This window comes from Adiantum capillus-veneris, chromosome 21, assembly GCF_014529385.1.
Source record: "Adiantum capillus-veneris isolate H3 chromosome 21, ASM1452938v2, whole genome shotgun sequence".
NCBI classification, from domain to species: Eukaryota; Viridiplantae; Streptophyta; class Polypodiopsida; order Polypodiales; family Pteridaceae; genus Adiantum; species Adiantum capillus-veneris.
Window position 1 is genome coordinate 141,369,681 of NC_140951.1, and position 22,521 is coordinate 141,392,201.

Genomic DNA, 22,521 nt, shown 5'->3' on the forward strand with positions numbered 1-22,521 from the left:
TCCACCACCAATGGAAGAAACCGTGACTTATGCTCCACTAGAGATCGCACCAATGTATTATGTAGCTAATCAAGGCGTCAAACCTTGATTAGCTACATAATACCCATGGTAAAACCCATGATTAAGCCAAGAACGGGAAACCGTCACAATTGTGGTGCCGATGATCATTGGAAAAATGAATGTCCAGAGCCTAATCAAGGTGTCAAACCTCCCATGGTAAGACCCATGATAAAGCCAAGAACGAGAAACCGTCACAATTGTGGTGCCGATGATCATCGGAAAAATGAATGTCCAGAGCCTAACAAAAACCTCAAACCAGTTGAAGCCTATTGCATACAATGTTGCAAAAAGGGATGACACTTTCCGGAAGATTGTCCTAAAAATCCTTTAAACAAGGGGAAACCAGTAGTAGTAAACGTAGTCCAAGTGATACCTAGTAGCTCATCAGAGAGTGAACCAATTGTTCCAATCAAGGTAATCACGGCAGCCAAGAAAAAGAAGCACAAGTCCCCTGATGATTTGGAAAATACAAAAGTTTTCTCTCAAAGAATCAAAAGAGATAGAAGCAAAAGATATGAGATGAGAAAACAAAAACAACAGGTTGAAATCGAGGAGAAAGCAAAAGGACTATTCCAAGAAAAGTTGAAAGAAATTGGAAGTGAAATCAAAGAAACAACCGTGAAATCTGGAGGATCAATTCTGGTTGATAAAATTTTTGAGCCTATTAATGCCGCCTTGGAAGCCTACCAAGCAGGACTTAAAGCAGGCCAAAACATAGAAAACAAATGGAAAAACTGTCCTTCTCCAGACATGGAAGCAGCTAAGCTGGAAGCTTATCAAAATTTGGTAAGAATCACACAAGAAATGCTGGAAAAACAAAAACCCAAGCTTGAAAATATCGTAAAACTTGAAGAGCTTGTGGTAAGAGAAACAAAAGAAAAACTCGAAGTGGTGGCAGAATCCCACCTTGAAACAAAAGAACCAGAACTTACAGTGCCTGACAGTGAGAATACCTTAGACGGAATTCCATTCGTAGAGGAAGACTGGCCAGGACACTTATGGGAAAAAGTTAGAGAGATCAATGATGGGAGCCTAACTCTAAAGTCAGCTCCTATAGAGGAAGTCTGGTTAGATAACCTAACTTCTGATATGAACATGGATGTACAATCCTTGTATGGGGATTGCGGATCTGAAGCTTCAGGAATGTTGAAACCATTGACCTTGAAAATATTACCTTCTTAATTGGAAGATAATAAAGATGAATCCATAGTGTGTAAGACCACTCAAGTAAAAAGAGCTGAACAGACCCTAGAAGTAGACAACATTTATTCAATCATGTCTACACCCATCCAATGCACTCTTACCTTGGGAGAACTGTTAAAACTCATACCATACTTATAGAATGATCTACAGAAAACCCTAGAGAAGGTGGGGATAACGGGGATATGCTAACCAAAAGAGGAACAACCCTCTACAATATTGTTTTGGCGTTTTGATATGTTGTAGCATATGACTCATCCAAGGCAACATTTTTGAGATGCATTTTGAGAAGCTTGGAAAGGCTTTGCAAACTTTGCAGTAGCACAACGTTTCAAAATGCTTGCAAAATTTCTCAAGCTCACCAGAAAACTTGTTAGCTTGCTTCTTTGACTAGCCGCTACGGACATCATTTCAAAATGCTCTAACTGCTCCATCTTTTGCTAAGAAGCACCACCTCACCAAAATATAAAGAGCGTTTTGATATGCTCTTGAAAGCACAGAGCGTTTTGATATGCCGCTCATCAGCTACAAAGTCTGTGCCACAAACATCAACGACGTCTTGAGATGCTATCTTGCCATGACTTCTTATCTCTCTGCTGTAGCACTTGAGCCTTACAATACGGACCTGCAATGCCTTGATGATGCCAACCTACAATGCCAAGATGGCGTTTTGATAAGCTATGCCCAACACGGCCTGGGCTCTGATACTAGTTGTAGGGCTTGGGGCCTATGGAGGATGCCATCGTGGCCAAGCCATGGCGAGGTGAAGGTGTGCAAAAAAGTAGAACGAGAGAGAGAGAGAGAGGGAGAGTAGATTGACAACAAAGATAAAATAACACTATTGTATTGTTATTATTATGAAAATCTTTACATGATATCTATAGAAAACTTGCTATGAAAAAATACCCTACTAAATTGAAGTTCTAGTGCATGCCCTAAGAGGAATTCCCTACGGGAAATTGAGCTTGAAACCCAACATTATTGACATTCAGGCCCACTCCAGCCACCATGCATTAACCTTAAGCGCATTGCCTTAAACACCCTCCAAACCACTGCATGCAGGCCGTTGCAAAAGTAGAGGAAACTTGCAGTTGTCCCATTCTTGCTCTCTCTCAAACTCTCTCAAACTCTCTCAAATTTTTGTTCTATATTGTCCAATAACCACCACACACACACACACACACACACACCCAATTTTTGCCTCTCTCTAATCTCTCTTTCCTTGAAAAAGAAAAATGCAACTCAAAAAAAACATAGTTTGATTGTCATGTGTTGATTTACCTTAAACAATGCACATTGTTTGATTTCATGATCAATTATCAGTACAACATTAACACATTTGAAAATTGTTAACTATACTTTAGTACAAGTTTATTACTAGTAGCCCTCACCTACTTGTATCTCTCTCCATGCATCCACAGGCACCGAGACTGGTACATGATTTTCAAACACACTATGTCCTTCAATTTTCTCTCAAATTGTGGCTTAAACTTGTATTAAATGGAATTTCTATTAAAATTATTTGATATTAAGCTATAGCATGAGTTCAAATGATTTGGGACGATTGTCAATATTTGGTACAAACTTCAACATTCCAACCTACTTCAATTTAGTAGCAGTAAATGTTTTGTAGTTTTTATGCCTTGTCTAGTCCATTGATCACCTGCACATAGATTCACCGATTTAGGCAGTGTGTAAATGCTCATCCTGGTGTAGATTTATCAATTTAGGCAACACTAGATATACGCGCAAATCCTTCAATTTAGGCAGCATGAGTGCAAATTCGCCGACTTAGATAGCACTGTGGGACACATGTCTAACCTTACCATCTATCTTATTGTAGTATTAGCGAGAACCAGTGTCGTCAGCTCACGCTGTGTATTTCATTATCCAAAACTTATAAAAAACTTACAAAAATTGGCTTTTATACCTTAGCCAAGGTTTTTGGTGGTCAAAACTAATAATCTGGGAGTTCTACCATAGATGGGTAATGATAGGCTGATACAATCTGGAAGCTTGTAGCCCTGGCTCATTAATTACAGAGTTTATCCGAGAAAATAGGAGTTACAATATTCTTGATTTATCAAAATAATAAGTGTTTTATAAAGAGAACTCCGAAAAATGGCATCCGTGTTAGCTTGCTGCTAACATTACCCCCCTCCTCGCCTGTGTTGTCCCTTGACACAGCTTTATGGGATGAAAAAATCGTCGGGCTGGCGGTTGGCGAGGCGGTCTTTAAGCGTATCCAGTGCCTTTTGGTATCTGATTTTTCGTTCTTTATCTGGCACTTGTAGAAACTGTATGGTTACTCTGTTCTTCAGCTCCACCGCTGAGTAGCCTACAAATCTTGAGATGAGGTTGTTGATCACTAGTGCAAATATCTTCATTCGCCAAGTGAAGAATCTCGTGTAGAATGCTTCCTCGAACGCCAACATATTGTGTGAAGGTAAAAACATGCATCTGGCATAGAAGCCGTGGAGGACTTCTTCGGAAGGTTGGCCACTGAGATCATAGCACAAACCTTTATTTCCCTCCAGGAATGACATCCATGGGGCGCCTTCTTGCTCTGGCTCATGAAAAACTTCAATACAGGTGAGCAACATTCATCATATTTTATATAACATTGCGCATGAGAGATCTGATAGACTTTTGAAGAAAGACATGGTGCCCATTAGGGTTTTCACCATGTATTCCTCTGTGGCCGGTCCCTTTTCTGGAGCTGGCAATCTCGGGTAGTTCAGCCAAGCTGGCCGCTTCTTTGTTAGTGCCTCATGCTCTTGCCGAGTCCTTACTCTTGGTACAGGACAGAAGGTTGGATCTCTTTGGAGGGCCGCAGGTGCTCTTATGAATAAAATCAAGTACCTTGGGTTTTTGTTCAGCCAGCTCAGCCTCCACTTGGGGTGGTCTTTATCTACGCCTTCTTCTTGCATGTCTTTGTAGAGCCTCTCTTTTACCTGTAGTAATTCCACTTTTATGAGAAGGTATGGCAGGGATTGCTGATGCCATTGCACATTGATTTGATTGGGAGTGAGTTGAGTGACGTTGATAGAATGAAGAACTCTCAACTCCCAATCCATCGCTGCCTTCCACTGCTCATGTACTTCTTCTGTGATCTTTTCTTTCAATGCATCTTCTTTAGCTTTTGAGAGTTGGACCATGATGGGCAATGTGTCTGTATCTGTAATGTTTTACCTGGAAACCATCCTCACCACTCAGCTCTGTTGTGGACCATGTCTCCAGTTCAACAAATGACACTGAGTGTACATCTATTTGCAGCTGCTCTGAAGTGCCTGCCTCTTATTGTATCTCCGGATTTCTGTCTCTCAAGAGTTGGTTAAATCTTTTAAGAGCAGCTGTTTTCTTTAGGAGCTCTTCTTCTCTCTGGACCCGCATCAAATCCAGCCCCACTATTACCAACAAAAGGAGTAGCAGATAGTTTGGGAGCAAGTTATTGAGATAGTCAAGAATGCATAGGTAGCCCCACTATGACCAAACAAAAGGAGTAGCAGATAGTTTGGGAGCAAGTTATTGAGATAGTCAATAAGGAATAGGTAGCTATCAAGTCACTGTGACCCGGATAAAATCAAGAAAGAAAAACTCTTAGTTTGGAGCTATGTCAAAAAGATCAAAGAACTAACAAGACAACTGCATGAACCCCCATCAGAGAAGAAAATGTAGACCTCGCTCTTCAATGGATTCAAAAGTATGAAGCTTAGGAAACACTAGGTTCTAATGCCAACTAGAAATTTTAATGATCAATTCTAGAGAGCACTAAAGGTGGAGCAACAAGCTAAGAAATAAAATTGTCATAAGGGAAGACGTGATTTCAGTGACAATGACATATTATCTAAGGAGTTGGAATCGAGTTCTAGTTCCACTTTATCTGACAATGATTCAAATGATCAAGTTAAAGCCAAAAAGAAATTGTCATGGATAAGAAAGCTTGAGTAAATATCAAAGAAAATAGCCTGCATGACAATGTCCAAGACTACACTCTTAGTTGGAAAGTTGGAGATGTGGTGCTCAATGTGTCAATCTAAGGATCACAACTCCTTGTGCTGAGATTGCTCCAGCTTAACTCCAGCTCAAGGTCTTTGTTCTTTTTCTCCAATGCTTTGTACACTTCATCTGTCCCTTTGATCGAGGCTACGGCTGGATTCTCTCGTATTTGCTGCAAGAAAATTGCCTGATCATTTATCCTTTGTTCGGAGTATTATAAAGAAGCGTTGGCGACATCCAACTGCACGTGAATTTCTTGAGTTGACAGGGTGGTTGTTAGAAGTTCGTTTGTAACTTCTGCCAGCTGTTCATCTTTGGCTTTACATGCATATGATGACTTTGTAAGCAGATCACCTAACTCTTCCATCTCCTTCTGTTGTCTATCTCTTGCTAGCTGATGTTGTTCAGCTTTGGCTTTCATTTCCTGCACTTGCCTCTAAAGATCGGTGATGACGTTCATCCTGTCTTCTAACTCTCCTTAGAGAGCGTCAATCACCATCTCTAACTCCTTAGCCTTTGAGCTGCGGCTAAGTGCTGCTGACCGGAGTCTTTCCGTCATATCCTGCATTTGCCTTGCATATTCGTTTACTTGCAGGATTACCTCATCATTAGACTGCCAGTCTTCTTGTTTTGCTAGCTGGGTTGATGTGCCTACAGCCTCTTGTGTGTGTCTCGGCTGTGTCATGGCTGCTGGTTCTTCTTGCCCATGAGGCTGTGGATGTTCTTTTTCTGCCTTGTTTTCCTGAGGCTTTGTGGATGCCTCAGTTGTTTCTTGCTGTGTGGAAGTAGAAGGTGTTGGCTTTGTTCCATGTTCCTGTGTTTGCTCAAACTTTGTGGTCTCTTCAGGTGCAAGACTCACTTCTTTTTTTGGCTCAGTTTCTTTCTCTTGTGTAGTGGTAGCCTCTTGTGTAGATTCTTCTACTTCCTTTGATTCAAGTTCTGTCTCTTTGGTGGGCTCAGCTTCTGTGACTTTCTCTTTCTCAGGCTCAACTTCTTTAGTTGGCTCTTTTGCGGTTTCTTTACCTGCAGGTGATGGTGGTGGGCTCGACATAGGATTATCTTGTTGTTCCGTAGACAGTGAAGTGGGTTGGGGAGACTCGTAACCTTGCTCATTTTGTGCCTCTTCCCTAGCCGTTTCCTCGGCTTGTCTTTGGTCCTCTGCCTCTTTTGCTTTCCTTGCCTCTTCTTGGGATTCCTTCAACTTCAAGGCTTTTGCTTCTTGATACATTTTTCTAAATATTTTGTTGGATGTTCAGATTCTTTTCTGGTGTGGTGTTTTGTCCTTGGGCCCTTAAGTCCACTAGGCACCCATTTTTTGGGGTCCTTTCCTTGTGCTTGTCGGCTACAGTAGTAAGCATGTTTTTCTCTTTCAAAACAAGCTTGCTTTTGCACTGGCTCTTCCTGGTGGGTGGCCACAACTTTTCTCTTCATCTCCTCTCTTCTTGCCCTCTTTTCCTCGTTGTCTGAGCTTTCGTTGTTGCTGTGTCTTTCCGGCGAGCTTTCAGCCAACTCTTCATCAGATCTGTAGGCTGTCTTTGCTAATCTTGTAGATTGAGGAGATGGTTGTGCTGCCAATATCCATGTATTTTGGTCAGGGACGTGTGGTAGGTTGTCGGCCATGCCGATGGCATGGTACGCAATCCTTGTCAAGACTTCTGGCGCACCCAGGTAAGTGATCTTCCCTTCTTTCTTTGTGCCCTTCAGAGTGGTCAAGACATATTGTGCGTGGTCCACCAGTTGCCTAGTTGTTGACTTGAGAACTTGTGTAAAAGTGGTGGCAACCGCGTGATTTGTCGTGGTATACCTGGTGGCCTTTTTGCCAAGAAGTCAAAATGCTGGTGACATAACCTGGCTTGCTCTTCCACTTGTTTGTGAATTAAATCTGCAAAAGTGGCTGCGGCGGTTTCCTTGGTGAACGTACCTGCTGTTTTCCTGTCCCTTGTCCTCATGGTCATTCCTTCTGTGGGCAATCTGAGTGCTTCTGCCACTATTTATTTGGTGATTACCACTTCGACTTTATTTCCCTGCGTATCAGAAATTTGGGCAATTCCATCTTCTTTGATCGTGGATAGAAGCTCGTAAGCTTTTTGGAAATCCACACCACAGGGCTCCTGTTCATAAAAGTCTCTGAGTCCCAGCCTGCAGTTGGCTTCTTTGGTCTCAGGCTTCGCGATGACATCATATACTTCTCCCGATAGGAGTTGCAACTCGTCCTGACGTCCCTCTTCACTCTTGAATCTGTCGGTGAATACTGTGGTGTGATGCTCTTCTAGCTGTTCTTTGGAGAGATAAGGTGCCTTGGCCGCTTGAATCTGGATCCAATTGATATGCGGGCAGTTCCTGTAACTTTTTCTTCTGGTTGAGCTTTTTCTTGGCCCTCTTTGCTGCTTGTATGGCTCATGTTCAGTGAATAGAGTGTCAAAGTTAGCAGATTTAGCAAAATTTTCTCTGAAATGTCCTTTAGGTTGATATGCTGACATTTATGGTCCAATTTGCTTCAAATCAATTTTTGCACAAGCATAGATGCATAAAAACATGCAAGGAACAAAATTGTAAAGTCAAAACAAATTTTTGCAACGAAAGTAAATAATCGTGATTATTTACAACTGAGTATTTTTTTCAACTTTTTGCAAACTTGGCTTCATAGGGTTGAAGTATATACCAAATACATACTCTAAGTGAATTATAGGCTCATTTGGATGCATAGGGTGAAAATGGTACCAGATTTTGGCTTTAGGTCTCTGAAACAGTAGATATAATGGAAATTTGAGATTTTGAGCTCCAAATTGGTTCAAACTTGGCTAGTGGGCTTAACACATCATGTACTTTGGATGTATGATGGCAAAATATCAAAACTCCCCAAATTTGGCTAGAAAGTAAATAATCGCAATTATTAACTTTTCTACCAAAATCAACATTTTTTGGTACAATTTGGTTCTAGGCATTGTACAAACCCTGTGTGTGAGGCATGAGGTGATTTGGATTAAGAAATGTTGTCCATTACCCAAAAATTAGCTTGCAAAGACTTCTTTGCGTTTTTTGGCAATTTTCCAAGTTATAGGTGCTCATTTTGGCTCATACTTGATTTTTGGCATGTAATAGGTGTGTACACATGATAGGTGAGGTGATGTGACCATTTCCAAGCAAAAATAGTGCAAAAGGAAATAATTACGATTCTTTACAACAGTGACAAAATTTTTGCAAAACTTACAAATTTTGACCTAGACACATTCTATACACCTAAAACAAATCTTAAATTGAATTTGGTCAAGTTTGGTGATGCCGGCATCACTTTGTGCTTTGTCGACTCTGAAATCACCGTTTTCTGTGACTACACTGCATGTTGAGTTGGTCAGTCAATTTTACGGCTTTGGACTTGTCCGCAACATAGTCATGAAGAAACTCATCCAATTCTGGCTCATGTGGAGTCAGTTTGACCCCCGTATGTTGAATTTGATGCTTTGTAGCCTTCGATCCGTTTTCTACTTTTCAAGGGCTTTGCTTGATTGATTTCACCAAACCAACATATACATTGTATATGAACCTTGTAGGCAAGCTATCTGTGGAGTCAAATCGAAATTCTGGCATTTGCGAAAAACCTAGCTTTTCTACTAGGGACCCCCTCGACCCCTGCTGAATGGTCAACTGATGATATAGAAAGGTTCTGTTAAGTTAGGGCATGCTATAGTTCAAATCCCATCTGATTCGATCGAGCTGGCAGGCCGCTATGGTCAGTTTTTGGTCGTAGGTCTTCGTACACTGCTCGGTTTCTAGGGTTTTTTCTAGGCGTTTAGACTAGCTATCGGCCGTAAAAAATGGATCATTGACGAGTAAAGAACTTAGCCCTCATGTCTCGTGTGAGAGGGCGTTGAAAACGGGCAACTGTAGACTCCGAAAAAGACGCGCAAAAGAGGTCGAAAGCTCTCTCTGTAAAGGCCGCAAGTGGAAATGAGGTGGTTTTAGCCTACCTTGGATATCTATACCCGGACTTACGGAACCAATTTTCCCCAGATTCCCTCATTAGTCCTACTAGGCCGTGATCCTTGATCGGATTCCTGTAGCTCATTTTGCAAGAATTTTGCAAAAGTAGGCTTGGCCGCCTAATTTAGGCTTCCCGCTTCCAACTTCTAATTTCATCAAAAAAATTTGTGCTTGTCCGCCTTGTCTTTCATCGTCATGTCTTCCGTTTTTCCATCTAAGCTTCCTTGCTATTTATTATTGATTTTTGACCTATTTATTGAAAAAATCAAAGAAAATAACAAAATGCTCTAAAAAAAAGTAAAGTGAAAATCCAATAATTAAGAAAATCCATTAAAAAACATAGATTTATTGTTTTTTGTTCGATTTCTCTATTTTTAAGTCTCATTATCAATAAAAATGATTAAAAATACCCAAAAAGGTCTATTTTCTGATGATTTTCTGATAGTATATACCCTATTTACACTCATCGAGAAGATATTATCAATAAATTTTTCCTTGATGATGAATTATAAGGGCATTATTAGGTAACTTTGCAAAAAAATCACACGTTAACATCGAACTTTTTCCTCCCTCTTCAAACACTGCCCTTAATTACTTAATACTTAGTGCCCTTCCACCCCTCCTAGATGGCGTACTCTGGGACGACTGTGTGCATGGGTTGAACAATCGTGTCTATGCATAGCCATGGTTGGCTCTACCATGCTTTGAAGATCAATGCAATTCAAACCACTATGTTGTGCAAGAGTTGGGTCTTGAGTAATTAACTCAAGGGTTTCTGATGTCGAGGTTTGATGTTGATGTCTTCCAAAGAGAAAATCTTGTAGCTTGTGTGCTATCTGTTTGATTGTACCATCAGGATGCTTCAGCACGCTGATTGCTTGAGTTGTTGGTAGCACTTTTGACTATTGTCGAGTTTTTTCTCGCCATTGGTAGCTTGGTCTACTTGGTGTTGTATGGTGTGGTGGAGTTTTTTGAGACTTAACTCGCCATTGCTTGATAGGTTTTACGGTTTGTGGAGAAGATAAGTGCTCCTTTTTCTTCCAAACCAATTTCATGTTAGGTTCCTTGCTCGGAGATGCTCGTCTCTGTGTTTTAACCCTTGGAACCTTCTTTTATTTTGTCAGTGAAGTTTTAGGCACCCAGATCTGAATCGGCTTATCCTTAAGCTGTGCTTTTGGTATCCAAATTTGCCTGACTCCTTGCATGCTACTTGTAGCATTTACTTGTCGAGGGGAGGGAGAAGATTGATTACTTCGTGGTTTGGTATGATGATTGCTTCCTTTCCATTCCTCCTTACTCGGTGCAATTGGAACAATGAGTTGCTCGCCTTTAGGTGATAGCTTTAGCTAATTTGTATCCCAAGCTAGTACTACTTTGTATGTCTGGATCCAAGGAATTCCAAGAATCATCGTCTCATTCATGTGTTCATCTGGTAAGCATGTGAACTGACGAGGACATGAACATCCATATACTATCACGTTCAAGTTGACTACTCCCAATGTTGGGGTTGGGTTCTTGTTGCATCCTTTGATTGTCGCTATTCTTGCTGTCAATGCTTGACTTGTTGCCTTTTTTTACGTGGAATAACTGACTGCATTGGTGCTATGATTATTGAGTTGTACTTTGATGCGCATGTCCATTCCATCTAACCAGTCATCATCTTTTGAAACTGCATCTTTAGGTAATCTCTTGTTCTGCTTTTTTGCACGCCTTCACCTTGTCATGGCTTGGCCACAATGGCATCCTCTATAGGCCCCATGCCCTACAAATAACTTCCCATGCCAATGGGATGGTGGCCATTACTTTAGTGAGTAAGTGTAAATCGTATGAGTGGTGAGGGTTTGGTAATAATGCTAACAAACTCTGATGTGCTGAGGTTGTCACTAACTGATGGTGGAAAGACCACGTCAAATGATGATGTCAAAACAAAATTGATGAGTGTAGCCTGCTGCCCATCGACTTTGCCACATTGGAGGCTTGACGAGCCCGTGGTAAATTTCTTGTTGCTCCACCATAGCAGTTTACTTCGTCTACCATTGATGCACGTCGTCCATTAGACCCTCCATAGCTTGGCAAACCCACTTTCATACAACTTAAGGTAGTGGGTGTCCACGGTAGAAAGATTAAAGGAGATTGTTCTCACTTGAGTGAATTTATAATTAGACTCAACATTGACACATATCATTGCAATTATCTTTGTTGAGTAAGATCTCTCTATGTTTATTTAGACCCAGATACCATATATATAATACACGACCCTACTGCTTACTCTACCTCCCTTCCTATCTTAAGATCTCCAACTTTTCCATCACCTATTATAGTAACTTTGTATATGACAATCCCCGAGTTTAATATCGGTTTGATAAATCAATTCTCATTATATTAATATTGCCAAACACTTTTAGTAGATAGAGCTATTTTACTTGTTTACATATGTTATATGATGTGAATTCAATTCTCTCTAACGTCATGGCATTGTACTTACATTGATTGGAATCTCCACTGGTACATGAGCTCGGTTGATTTTGAGATGATGGTCAACATTTGGTACACACTTCAACATTCCAACCTACTCCAATTTGGTATCAGGTAAATGTTTTGTAATTTTGATGCCTTGTCTAGTCCATTGGTCATGTGCATAGAGATTTTTCGATTTAAGCGGTGTGTAAATGCTCATCTTGGTGTAGATTCATCAATGAAGGCAACACCAATTGTACATGCACATCTACCGATTTAGGTAGTATGAGTACAGATTCACCAATTTAGGCAACACACCAACAAACTGCAAATTCACTATTTTAAACAATACTAAATGCATACCCATCGATTTAGGAAGCATTAGTGAAGATTTGCTGACTAAGGTAGCACGTCTCATTGGTCTACATAGATTTTCCAGTTGAGGCAACACCAATCACAAAATCATGGTGCAATGGTTGGCCACTAGTATGATTTTGTTACTATGCAGGGGTAGAGTGTACACACACACACATGATTTTTTGCAAACATCTTGAGGCCTTTTTCTATTTTACATTACAATAACTGACATTTTATATTTCTATGCTCCCCTTGTGCCTCCCCCAACCTCTCTCTCTCTCTCTCTCTCTCTCTCTCTCTCTCTCTCTCTCACACACACACACACACACACACACACACACACACATGTGTGTGTGTGTGTGTGTTGGATGGATAGCAACTTGTCTAGAGCTTGTGTGTGCAATACATACGACTTGTCATTGTGGCATAGCATCTAACAAATTGTCGCTCCAATTGAAAAAACAACCCCAAGTTCATGCCTGCACAAGGCAAGTGATCTCCTTTTTCTCAATCTCTTTAAAGAAAAGTATAGATGGCTATGATTGGTCTCTCTCGTTTATCTCTCTCTCTCTCTCTCTCTCTCTCTCTCTCTCTCTCTCTCTCTCTCTCTCTCTCTCTCTCTCTCTCTCTCTCTCTCTCTCTAAGGTCTTGAACTTGACACCATCGAATAGATTGTTATAGGGGTTATCTAAAAGCATTGCAATTACATTCTTCACCCACAACATCCATGAAACATGAAGATAACCTCCATAACAATGTTCAAAACGCTTTCAGACTCATTCAGAATGTAAACAAAATTACAGGTAACACACAGGAAACATTCAGGGCATTAACCAACATCGTGCTTCATCTTCATCATCATTCCCGTGTTACAGAACAACATTTCACCCCAACAAGGCGTCCAAAAATGAGGGTAGTTACAAGCCAAAAGTCGCATCCCTTAAAACATGCCTTTTAAAGTTTCAAGCATCAATCAGAACTCTGATTAGTCCATCAGTTCCCTGAATGCATCCTGATCACTACTTGACAGTTTACTGATTGCCCATTACATAAATATCATTCTTTACTAACTTAACTAGGTAACTTGTGGTCAAGGTCCCCCCTTTTAAACCTGGCACACCCGGTGGCATCAAAAAGTTACTTTTTGAGGACCTGAACCCACAGTTCCCTTGACTCTTTGCACTGCATCTTCATCCACTTTTCTTAGCAATGTTTGCTAAGAACTCCTAGGTAGTCATCTCAAATTCCTTCACTATAATCTGCAACTTTCAAATTTCATTTACTCCCTCCTCAGATACCTGATCCTCAAAGTTAAGTTTTGTTGGTTGAAAATACTGCTTGACTAGACTGTCAGGCTCAGTCTCCTCTTCAGGGCTCTGAACACTTTCCTCGGCAACATCTTCAGCACTCTTCAGCTCCTCTGCACAGGTCTGCTCAATCCCTGCAAACAAAACATTAAAATTTTTATTGTCAGGGGTTGTCTCCATCTCCTCACAGGGCTCCTCCTTATCCTCTTGCACTTTGAAATCTTCAGTGCTCTGATCAGCTTCCAACTGTTTCTTCAACAACAGATTATATTTTTCTTGCAAATCAGTATACTGAGTCTGTAGTAGCATATACTCCTCTTTGTTTTCCTCTTCAACAAAATCTTTATAGGGCTTAGAAGACACCTCCAACAGTTTTTCCTTCATTTCAGCCCATATAGGTTCCAAATGCTTCTGCAGCTCCATCTTCATGGTGTCAACATCTGTCCCTGACATAAAACAACCTTCAATTTCCAGCTCATCCTCTGCACACTCCTTAATCTTCTTTTCCACCTCTTTGCATGCTGAAACTCTGTAAAACTTTATTTTCTGCTTCCAATGTCACATTCACAGTGGAAAACACTTCAAGTTGTTGATGGAATATACTGTCCCATTCCATCATCCATTCTTTATATATCCTTGCACTGCTCTCCCTTCTATGAACGTGTTCACTGTAGAAGTTCACTTGCTTGAGAGCACACTCCAAGTTAGACTCTGTGGATCTCAACTTTGCCTTGATTGCATTTACCTCCTGATCAGACACTGTTTTATTTTTCATCTCAAACTTCAAATATGCAACTTCTTGCTTCAACTTTTGATTATCACTAATCAAAAGATTAGAGTTAATTTTTTACTGTCCAACATAATCTCCAATCAGATTCACAGATTCCAAGCATCTTGCATAAGGAATGTCCTCAAAATTACTCTCAAGAGTCTGAAACCCCTCTGACTGTTGTCCAACTGGTTCCTGGTCTCCTTCTGAAGCCATTTCTGCAACTTTTCTCTTTCTGATCCTAAGTACCTTTTTCACTGATTTGGAGCCTAATGGTGGCAAATCTGTTGGGTCAGGCTTCTTTAAATTTACTGTATCCTTGCAAACTTCATGTGAATAACCTGCAGCCAGTAAGTCATCATAAATTTGTTTGATCCTGTCTTGTGCATCATCCTCCTTAATGTCCTCCCTTTTCTTATTTCTTGTTTCAGAACTTCCTGCTGGGTGTCTGACAGTAGCGTGAACACTGGCAATAGCCCCCTGAAGATGATCTGACTGTACATCCCCCTCTGACAAACTCCTTAGCACTGCATTATTTCTGACATGACTGAAAATAGCTGTGATTAATGGACCAATCTTCGTGGACCTCTGAGTCTTCCTCTTATCTTTGCAAAAAACCTCCGAATGTAACCTGTCATACAACATATTTGCCCAACCAAAATTTTTGCCCTGCTCTGCCACAGATATAATCGCATAGTTCTCCCTAGATACATATTCCAACTTGACCAGCAGCAAAAATCTCTCCAGAAACCATTTGATTTGCAAAGCTCTATCCGGGTTAGCCACATTTTTAATCAAGTAGTATCCTCTTGTGCCCTCACACTTGCCAAATTCTTTATCCATAACCTGCTCCGATGCCCTGTCAACGTGATTTTCTTCCCCTTGCTGCAAACCAAACACTTTGGACACTAACTCCACAGATAAATACACTCCATAGCCAACCAATCCATTGTTCTCCACAAGATTGCTTACATGCATTCCAACTTCTATCGTGTGCCTCCACCTACGCCAAGGCAACCTTGCATACTCCAGCAAATTGATTGATTGCATCCATTGTGCATGAAAGCCCTTCGAATGCGGAATGTCCACCTTAAAATCAATGAACTGATGCTCGATGGTAACGCGTTCTCCTTGCTGTCTACTAATCGGTGACTGCATAAGAACCTCCACATCCTCATCAGCGCGAACATCCGCACCAGTGGAACTTGTAGACTTACGAGACCGGTTGCTGGTACGTGTCTGCATTCTGGTAGCGTTAAAGAAAGCTCGACTTCGAATGAAAGACTGTGTTTTGGTTGCCTATGGTGAAAATGCTGCACTTCTTTCCTTCACCTCTCCTCGCAAAGCACAAGTTAATGATGTTGGGTGTAAAGTTTTCTCACACGTCGAAGTAATCAAATCACCCCCATTTGTATTAATCATGATAGAAGGTCGGCAATCTATTGAAAAAATCCCAATTTGACTCAATTGACCATCGCTTGGTGGATTTCCTTGAAATGGTTTGAGTTTGAATCCATTAAAAGGTTTGGGGATCAGAGCTCCGTTTGCATCCTGCAAAATATAAATCGACCGCCCAATCACATGTGCAATCTGATAGGGCCCAACATATCTCAATTTAAGTTTGCCTGGTCGAAGACCCAATTTGCTATTATACACCATCACCCAATCCTTTTCTGTGAAAGTTTTGTATTTAATGTTCCTCTGCATCCACGCTTGACAACGTCTTTGCACAGCCTCCGCCATGTAAGCACTTAAAAGTCTATCTTCATCCAACTTCAAAAGTGCCTCCAATCTATTTGGCAAAGACTCTTCATCTGACAACTTATGGTCAATAGTTATTCTCAAACTTTGCACAACAAACTCCACTGGGACAATAGCCTCCAATCCGTACACCAACCTGAAAGGTGTCTGACCTGTTGTCACTTTAAAAGCAGTACGATAGGCCCATAATGCAGAATCCAATTTAGTATCCCAATCCGTCCTGTTCTCCTCAACAATCTTCTTCAAAATCTTGATGAGGGTTTTGTTGGTACTCTCCGCTTCTCCGTTTGCTTGAGGATAGTAGACAATAGACTTCTTATGGATAATGAGGTGCAATTCAGTCAACTGTTTGATTACTTTGTTGATAAAATGCTTTCCCTGATCAAAAACCAATTCAATCGGGCATCCAAACCTGGTCATAATATTCTTGTACAAAAACTTTGCCACACTCACCGCTGTATTATCCTTCAGAGCAACAACTTCCACCCACTTTGTCGCATAATCTGTAGCAACCAAAATATATTTGTTTTGTGTGAACTTAGCAAGAGGATTAATGGGTCCCATAAAATCTAAACCCATTTTTGAAATGGTTCCAAAGCCAACACTAGTTGCAATGGCATCAGATCAGCCCCCAAAGGTCTTCCATCTCTTTGGCACACCAAACATTGCCCGCAATAATGATAACAATCCCTGAAGACAGTCGGCCACCACAATCCAGCTTGCAAAACTTTTCTAGCAGTCAATTCTGAAGAAAAATGTCCTCCAGCATTCCCCAAATGAGCTTCTGCAATAACTGCAGCTGTTTCATGATTCTGTACACATCTCCGAAGTATCTGATCAATCCCTTGTTTATACAACACTCCTGCAATAACTGTGAATGGTCTGCTTCTTAACACAAGTTTCTGCCTTCTTTCAAAACTCATCTCTTCTGGAAATAACCCTTCAGTTAAAAACTGCAGCATATTATCATACCAGTCCACTGTCAGGAAGCCAACAGTCACCTGAAACAGTCCTGCATCTGGAAACTCATCAATTTCAGTCGGCAACTCTCCATTTTCAATTCTGCTCAGATAATCAGCAATGGCATGTTCTTTTCCCGGTGTATGCACCACACTATAATCAAATTCTTGAAGTAAAAGAATCCATCTCGCAAGTCTGCCCGACAACTGCAGTTTCTTCACCAAGTAAATCAAGCTTGATGATCCACATGAAACATAACTTTGTTTGCAAGAAAATAATGGCGAAAATTCTTGAGAGCATAGACCATGCCCAAGCCTTCTCTTTCTGTAACTGCATAATTCCATTCCGCATCTGACAGCACCCTGCTAGCATAATACACGGGTCTAAACCAACCTTTTTTGGATTCCTGCATCAATATTGCTCCAATAGCAATATGACTTGCATCCACAAAAATATGAAAAGGCTTCGCCCAATCAGGAGATATCAAAATTGGAGCAACCACTAACATCTTCTTCAACAATTCAAAAGCTCTCTGTTGATCAGGACCCCAACTGAATACTGCATCCTTCCTTGTTAATTGTGTAAGAGGAACACACACATAAGCCAAATACCTGAGAAATCAGTTGTGCCACTTGACTTGCCCCAAGAATCTCATTAACTGCTTCAAATTTTTAGGAACTGTTGCCTTCAGGATAACTTCCACCTTCCTGGGATCAATTGCTATCCCTTCTTTTGAAACAATGTGTCCCAAAAGAATTCCAGAACCAACAGCAAATGCACATTTCTCAGGGTTAAGAGAAAGACGAGCTTCTCTACATTTCTCCAAACAAAGCCTCAAATGCTTCAAATGATCCTCTTTTTTGCCAAAAACACTGAAATCATCCAGAAATACCTTCATAAAAGTTGTCAGGAAGGGTGCAAATACAGCCTGGACCCACTTCTGAAAGCTAGGTGGAGCATTATTCAAACCAAACCCCATCGCAGTATAAGCAAAAACTCCCCATTCAGTAATAAATGTTGTCTTCTCCTTGTCTTCAGGCGCCATACGGATCTGATTGTAGCCACTGAAGCCATCCAAAAAACTATACATCTCACGTCCAGCCACTGAATCCAACATTGTATCGCAGTAAGGTAATGGAAAAGGATCTGTAATTGTTGCAGCATTCAATTTTCTCCAATCTACAGAAACTCTAATCTTGCCATTCTTTTTCGGGACAACCACAATAGGAGATAACCATGTCACTTTGTCAACTGGATATATGAATCCCACAGCAAGTAGATTATCTATCTCTTCCTTCACTTGTTTCGCATAAGTCGGATTCAAATGATACCGCTGCTGAATAATGGGTACTGCATCAGCCTTGAGATTGATTTTATGCTCACAAAATGCTGGATCAACTCCCTTCAGATCACTGTAATGCCATGCAAAAACATCCTTGTATTCCGCCAATAAAACTTGCAGTTGACTGTGGAACTCCTGATCCAAATTCACATTCACTCTGACTATTTTTGGATCCATTTCTGTACCAAGATTCATGTCTTCCAAATCATCTTTCTTTACCCTTGAACTTTGGGACAAATAATGCTCAAAATCCTTTTCAACTTTCATTTCTGCATGTTTTTTCTCCTCTTCCAGCTTCAGGGCAGTATCCACCTTCTGGCTGCTATCTGATTTCTTTCTGATTTTAACCTATGGATCCCTGACATACTACTCTGCAATATGCTGCACATCCACCTCAAAGATTGGAATAACTGATGCATTAATCCTCAAAAACTCCTGCTCTTCATCTTCCTCCACTTCAGTTGCCATATTAATACTCTCTGCATGTAACGGTCTGCAATTAGGTGGTAAAACTTCACTAGCAACCATCTTCATTCGAACTTTCTTCTTTCCTTGCTTTAACACAATACTATCAGCTCCCCAATGTTGCTTCACTTTGGCCGCCCTTAGCCAAGGTCGTCCTAGAATCATAGGATAGCTTTGAGTCGATGCCTCCAACCTAAGCACCACAAAATTAACAGGGAATTGAAGACCTCCTATCTCAATTCGTTTATTTCGAACAATTCCTAATGGTTGAACTCTTCGCTGATCTGCCATCTTGACTTGAAAAGGAGTCGGGTCCCATTTCACAATTCCAAGTTGCTTGCAAGTAGCTTCAGGTAGCACATTTACTCCTGATCCTCCATCAACAAGTACTCCAGACATAAAACATTGCTCCATAGTCACACCAATCACTGGCACTTTATAATCCACGTCAGCAGGTTCATTAGAGATAACTTCAGCCTCTTGACTCAAAATTTCTTCTTCGCAAGCTTTCTTCTGCTCCACAGAGAATCCATAATCTTGAGCTAGCCTTTGCATAAACTGATGGGCAAAATTGGGAACCAAGCTTAATATTTGCCTCAAACTCAGTTGATTTGGAGCATCCATTAAAGTTTCAAAGAATTCATCTGTCAAAGTAATCGTCGCCTTTGCAGGTACAGATTGGCTTTGTTCAGGAGCTTGACAGAAACCTGAATGTTGTCCAATCACATCTGTTTTCTGAACCGTGTCCACTTGCTTCTGGACTTTGGGACCGCCTTGTTTTTTTTGTACCCTGTTAATTTATTTCATCACTCCTTTTCTTACTTGATCCTGTTCTCCCCAATTAATAGGGTATTTTTCCTTTCCTTTCTCACTCTGCTTTGTTGTCTCTCCTTTTACTCCCGATCTTGTCACCACCATTGACTCAGGTGCTTTATCCTTTTGGTCTGTATTATTTGCATTCACACACTTTGTACAGTCACATTGAAAATGATGAACATCATATACCTGACCTTCCCGTGGAATTTTTGCTTGCAGATTGCTATCAGAACTTCGTTCAGGTATTGCTTCATTCATCCATTTCTTTGATGTCCCCACATCCATTTCCTCCAAAATCATTGCATTTAGCTGCCCAGGAGGTTGTTGTGAAGGCTCCGCTTTATTGGGGTATCGAATAATTGGAATACCTCTTTCAGTACGATGTTTGCACCACAAAGAGCAATCAGGACCCTGTCTGTGCCCTGAAACTCCACAATAAGTACATGGGGAATTTGCATCAGTTGCCTGATTTCCCTGATTCATCCAACCGCCTTGGTTTCTAAATCTTTGGTTTTGTCCTCTATTATTCCAGTTCCTAAAATTAACCGGCCTTGGTTGATTGCCACCTGTGCCCAATTCATTCACTGCCGGTGCTTGCATTTTTTGCTTCAGATGCTCAGGTATCCGTCCTCTAAAATTAGGGTTATACCAACACCTATCATCCGAATGTCCAAATATCTGACAAATTGTACAATAAGGCCTTTCTGGCATCCCCAACTTTGTCAAACCCATAGTTTTCAATTGGGCAGAAATCCGTCGATCAATTTCATCTTGTTCAGCATCAACTTTGTCCTTTCCTTTTCTTTTCTTTGCTTTATCTTTCTCCTTCTTGGAGTCCTTCTTCTTCTTTTTCTTACTCTTCTTCTTTTTCTTCTTTGGCTCTGACCAATCATTGTCCTCATCATCAGAATCCTGTTCTGATTCTGACTCATCATCATCAGAGGAGTCATCAGTCTCATCCTCTTCCTGATCACTGTCTGAATCTGAATCATCCTTCTTGGATGTCTTCTTTTTCTTATCTAGACTTCCGTATCTCCGCTCTGCTCGAGTAGCTGCTTCTACCAACTCATTAAAGTCAGCTGTCGTTGCAATTACTCCTCGTCCTGCCACCAAACTCCTTAGTTCAGAATTCAGCCCACGACAGAAATAATCACCCATCTGTTCCCAAGATGGTCTCTAAGCAGGAAGAAGTCGATTGTTTAGATTTCTAAATTTCTGAGCATAGTCTTCTACTAATAATTTTTCTGCTTCATCTTTCTGATCTTAATCAGGACATCTTTAGGTGTCTTCTCGGTTCTGAATCGTGTCAGGAACCTGTTCTGTAGATTTGCATAATTGGCAAATGCATTGATTCCATATTGCATAAACCACGTCATGGCCTTCCCTTCAAGGGTAGCAGCAAAATGCTCTTTTTTGGTATCATCATTGTGAAGTACCTCATACCCACTTGCTCTCCATCTCTGCTCAAACTGTCCAACATGGCTGTCAGCATCCTACTTGGATTTTCCGCTGAATTTAGCCGCCCCAATTCTTGGGTGTTGTGGTGGTTGAGCCATTGGGATCTGTATTGGTACTTGTAGTTGATTAATTCGTCGCAACGGATCAAATGGTAACAAAGTTCCTCCTTCGGGGAATAATTGCCTTCTCGGTCGTAGTACTTGACTTAAAGCCAATGCCCCAACAAATCTATGTAAAGGTGCTAAATCAGAGACCTCCTCTGGAATTTCATCAAGGTCCTCGGTGCCTCTTGAAGGTGTACTAACCAGGCTGTCAGGGGTGGGTATTTCCTCTTCCTCCTGATCTTCACCTGTGTCTTCTTCTTCAGCGGCTTCCCTGACCTGAGTATTTTGTCTTCGCGAACATGTCCAATACGAATATTCTGGGGGCGTTGGACTGCTTTCTTTACTAGTCATCCATCAATTGCTTCTTAACACTTTTTCAATCGCCTGATAACAATCTTCTCCCGAATCTCATGATATTCTTTCACCAACTGTGGGTCTAAATAACTCCAGCGTAATGGCATTCTGCAGCCTCCAAAAGGTACCAGAAACTCAAGATAACGCTGAACTTTCAAACGAATAACCTGCTGCAATTCTATCGGTAGTTTCCTGTAATATTCCTGCAGGAAGACATTGTTGTACTCCTCCTGTTCCTCCTCTGACGTCCGCCAATTTAGAAACTGATGCAGCAAGTCGCCCTGTTCGCTCTCTGACATGCCTCAGCGTCCCATTTGCGCACCACGAACAAGGTTTAACTGGCGCTTCTTGCAGAAACACTATTTGGGTACAATGCTTCAATGCAAGGTTTTGCAGGATCGCCAAGTGTTATAGGGGTTATCTAAAAGCATTGCAAGTACATTCTTCACCCACAACATCCATGAAACATGAAGATAACCTCCATAACAATGTTCAAAACGCTTTCAGACTCATTCAGAATGTAAACAGAATTACAGGTAACACACAGGAAACATTCAGGGCATTAACCAACATCCTGCTTCATCTTCATCATCATTCCCGTGTTACATAACAACATTTCGCCCCAACAAGGCGTCCAAAAATGAGGGTAGTTACAAGCCAAAAGTCGCATCCCTTAAAACATGCCTTTTAAAGTTTCAAACATCAATCAGAACTCTGATTAGTCCATCAGTTCCCTAAATGCATCCTGATCACTACCTGACAGTTTACTAATTGCCCATTTCAAAAATATCCTTCTTTACTAACTTAACTAGGTAACTTGTGGTCAAGGTCCCCCCTTTTACATAGATCTTTGAGATCTCATTGGATTGTACTTGTGTGTGTGTGTGTGTGTGTGTGTGTGTGTGTGTGTGTGTGTGTGTGTGTGTGTGTGTGTGTGCGTGTGCGTGTGCGTGTGCGTGTGCGTGTGCGTGTGCGTGTGCGTGTGCGTGTGCGTGTGCGTGTGTGTGTGTGAGAGAGAGAGAGAGAGAGAACAGAATATGAAACATGAATAACTTTATTCATACCCAAGTTGTCGGATATATCTTCTGAGATTGTTCCTATGTGCGATAAGAAAACACACATAAGATATGT

General features: G+C 41.1%; 1 protein-coding gene across 1 annotated transcript; it reads right to left on the minus strand.

Annotated features, from left to right (window-relative positions):
• Positions 1-21,401: 21,401 nt before the first annotated feature.
• On the minus strand, positions 21,402-21,689 carry LOC147431843 (uncharacterized). The gene has a single exon (XM_086493195.1). The coding sequence runs from the start codon at positions 21,687-21,689 to the stop codon at positions 21,402-21,404; it is 288 nt and encodes a 95-aa protein (XP_086349321.1).
• Between the last annotated feature and the right edge of the window lie 832 nt (positions 21,690-22,521).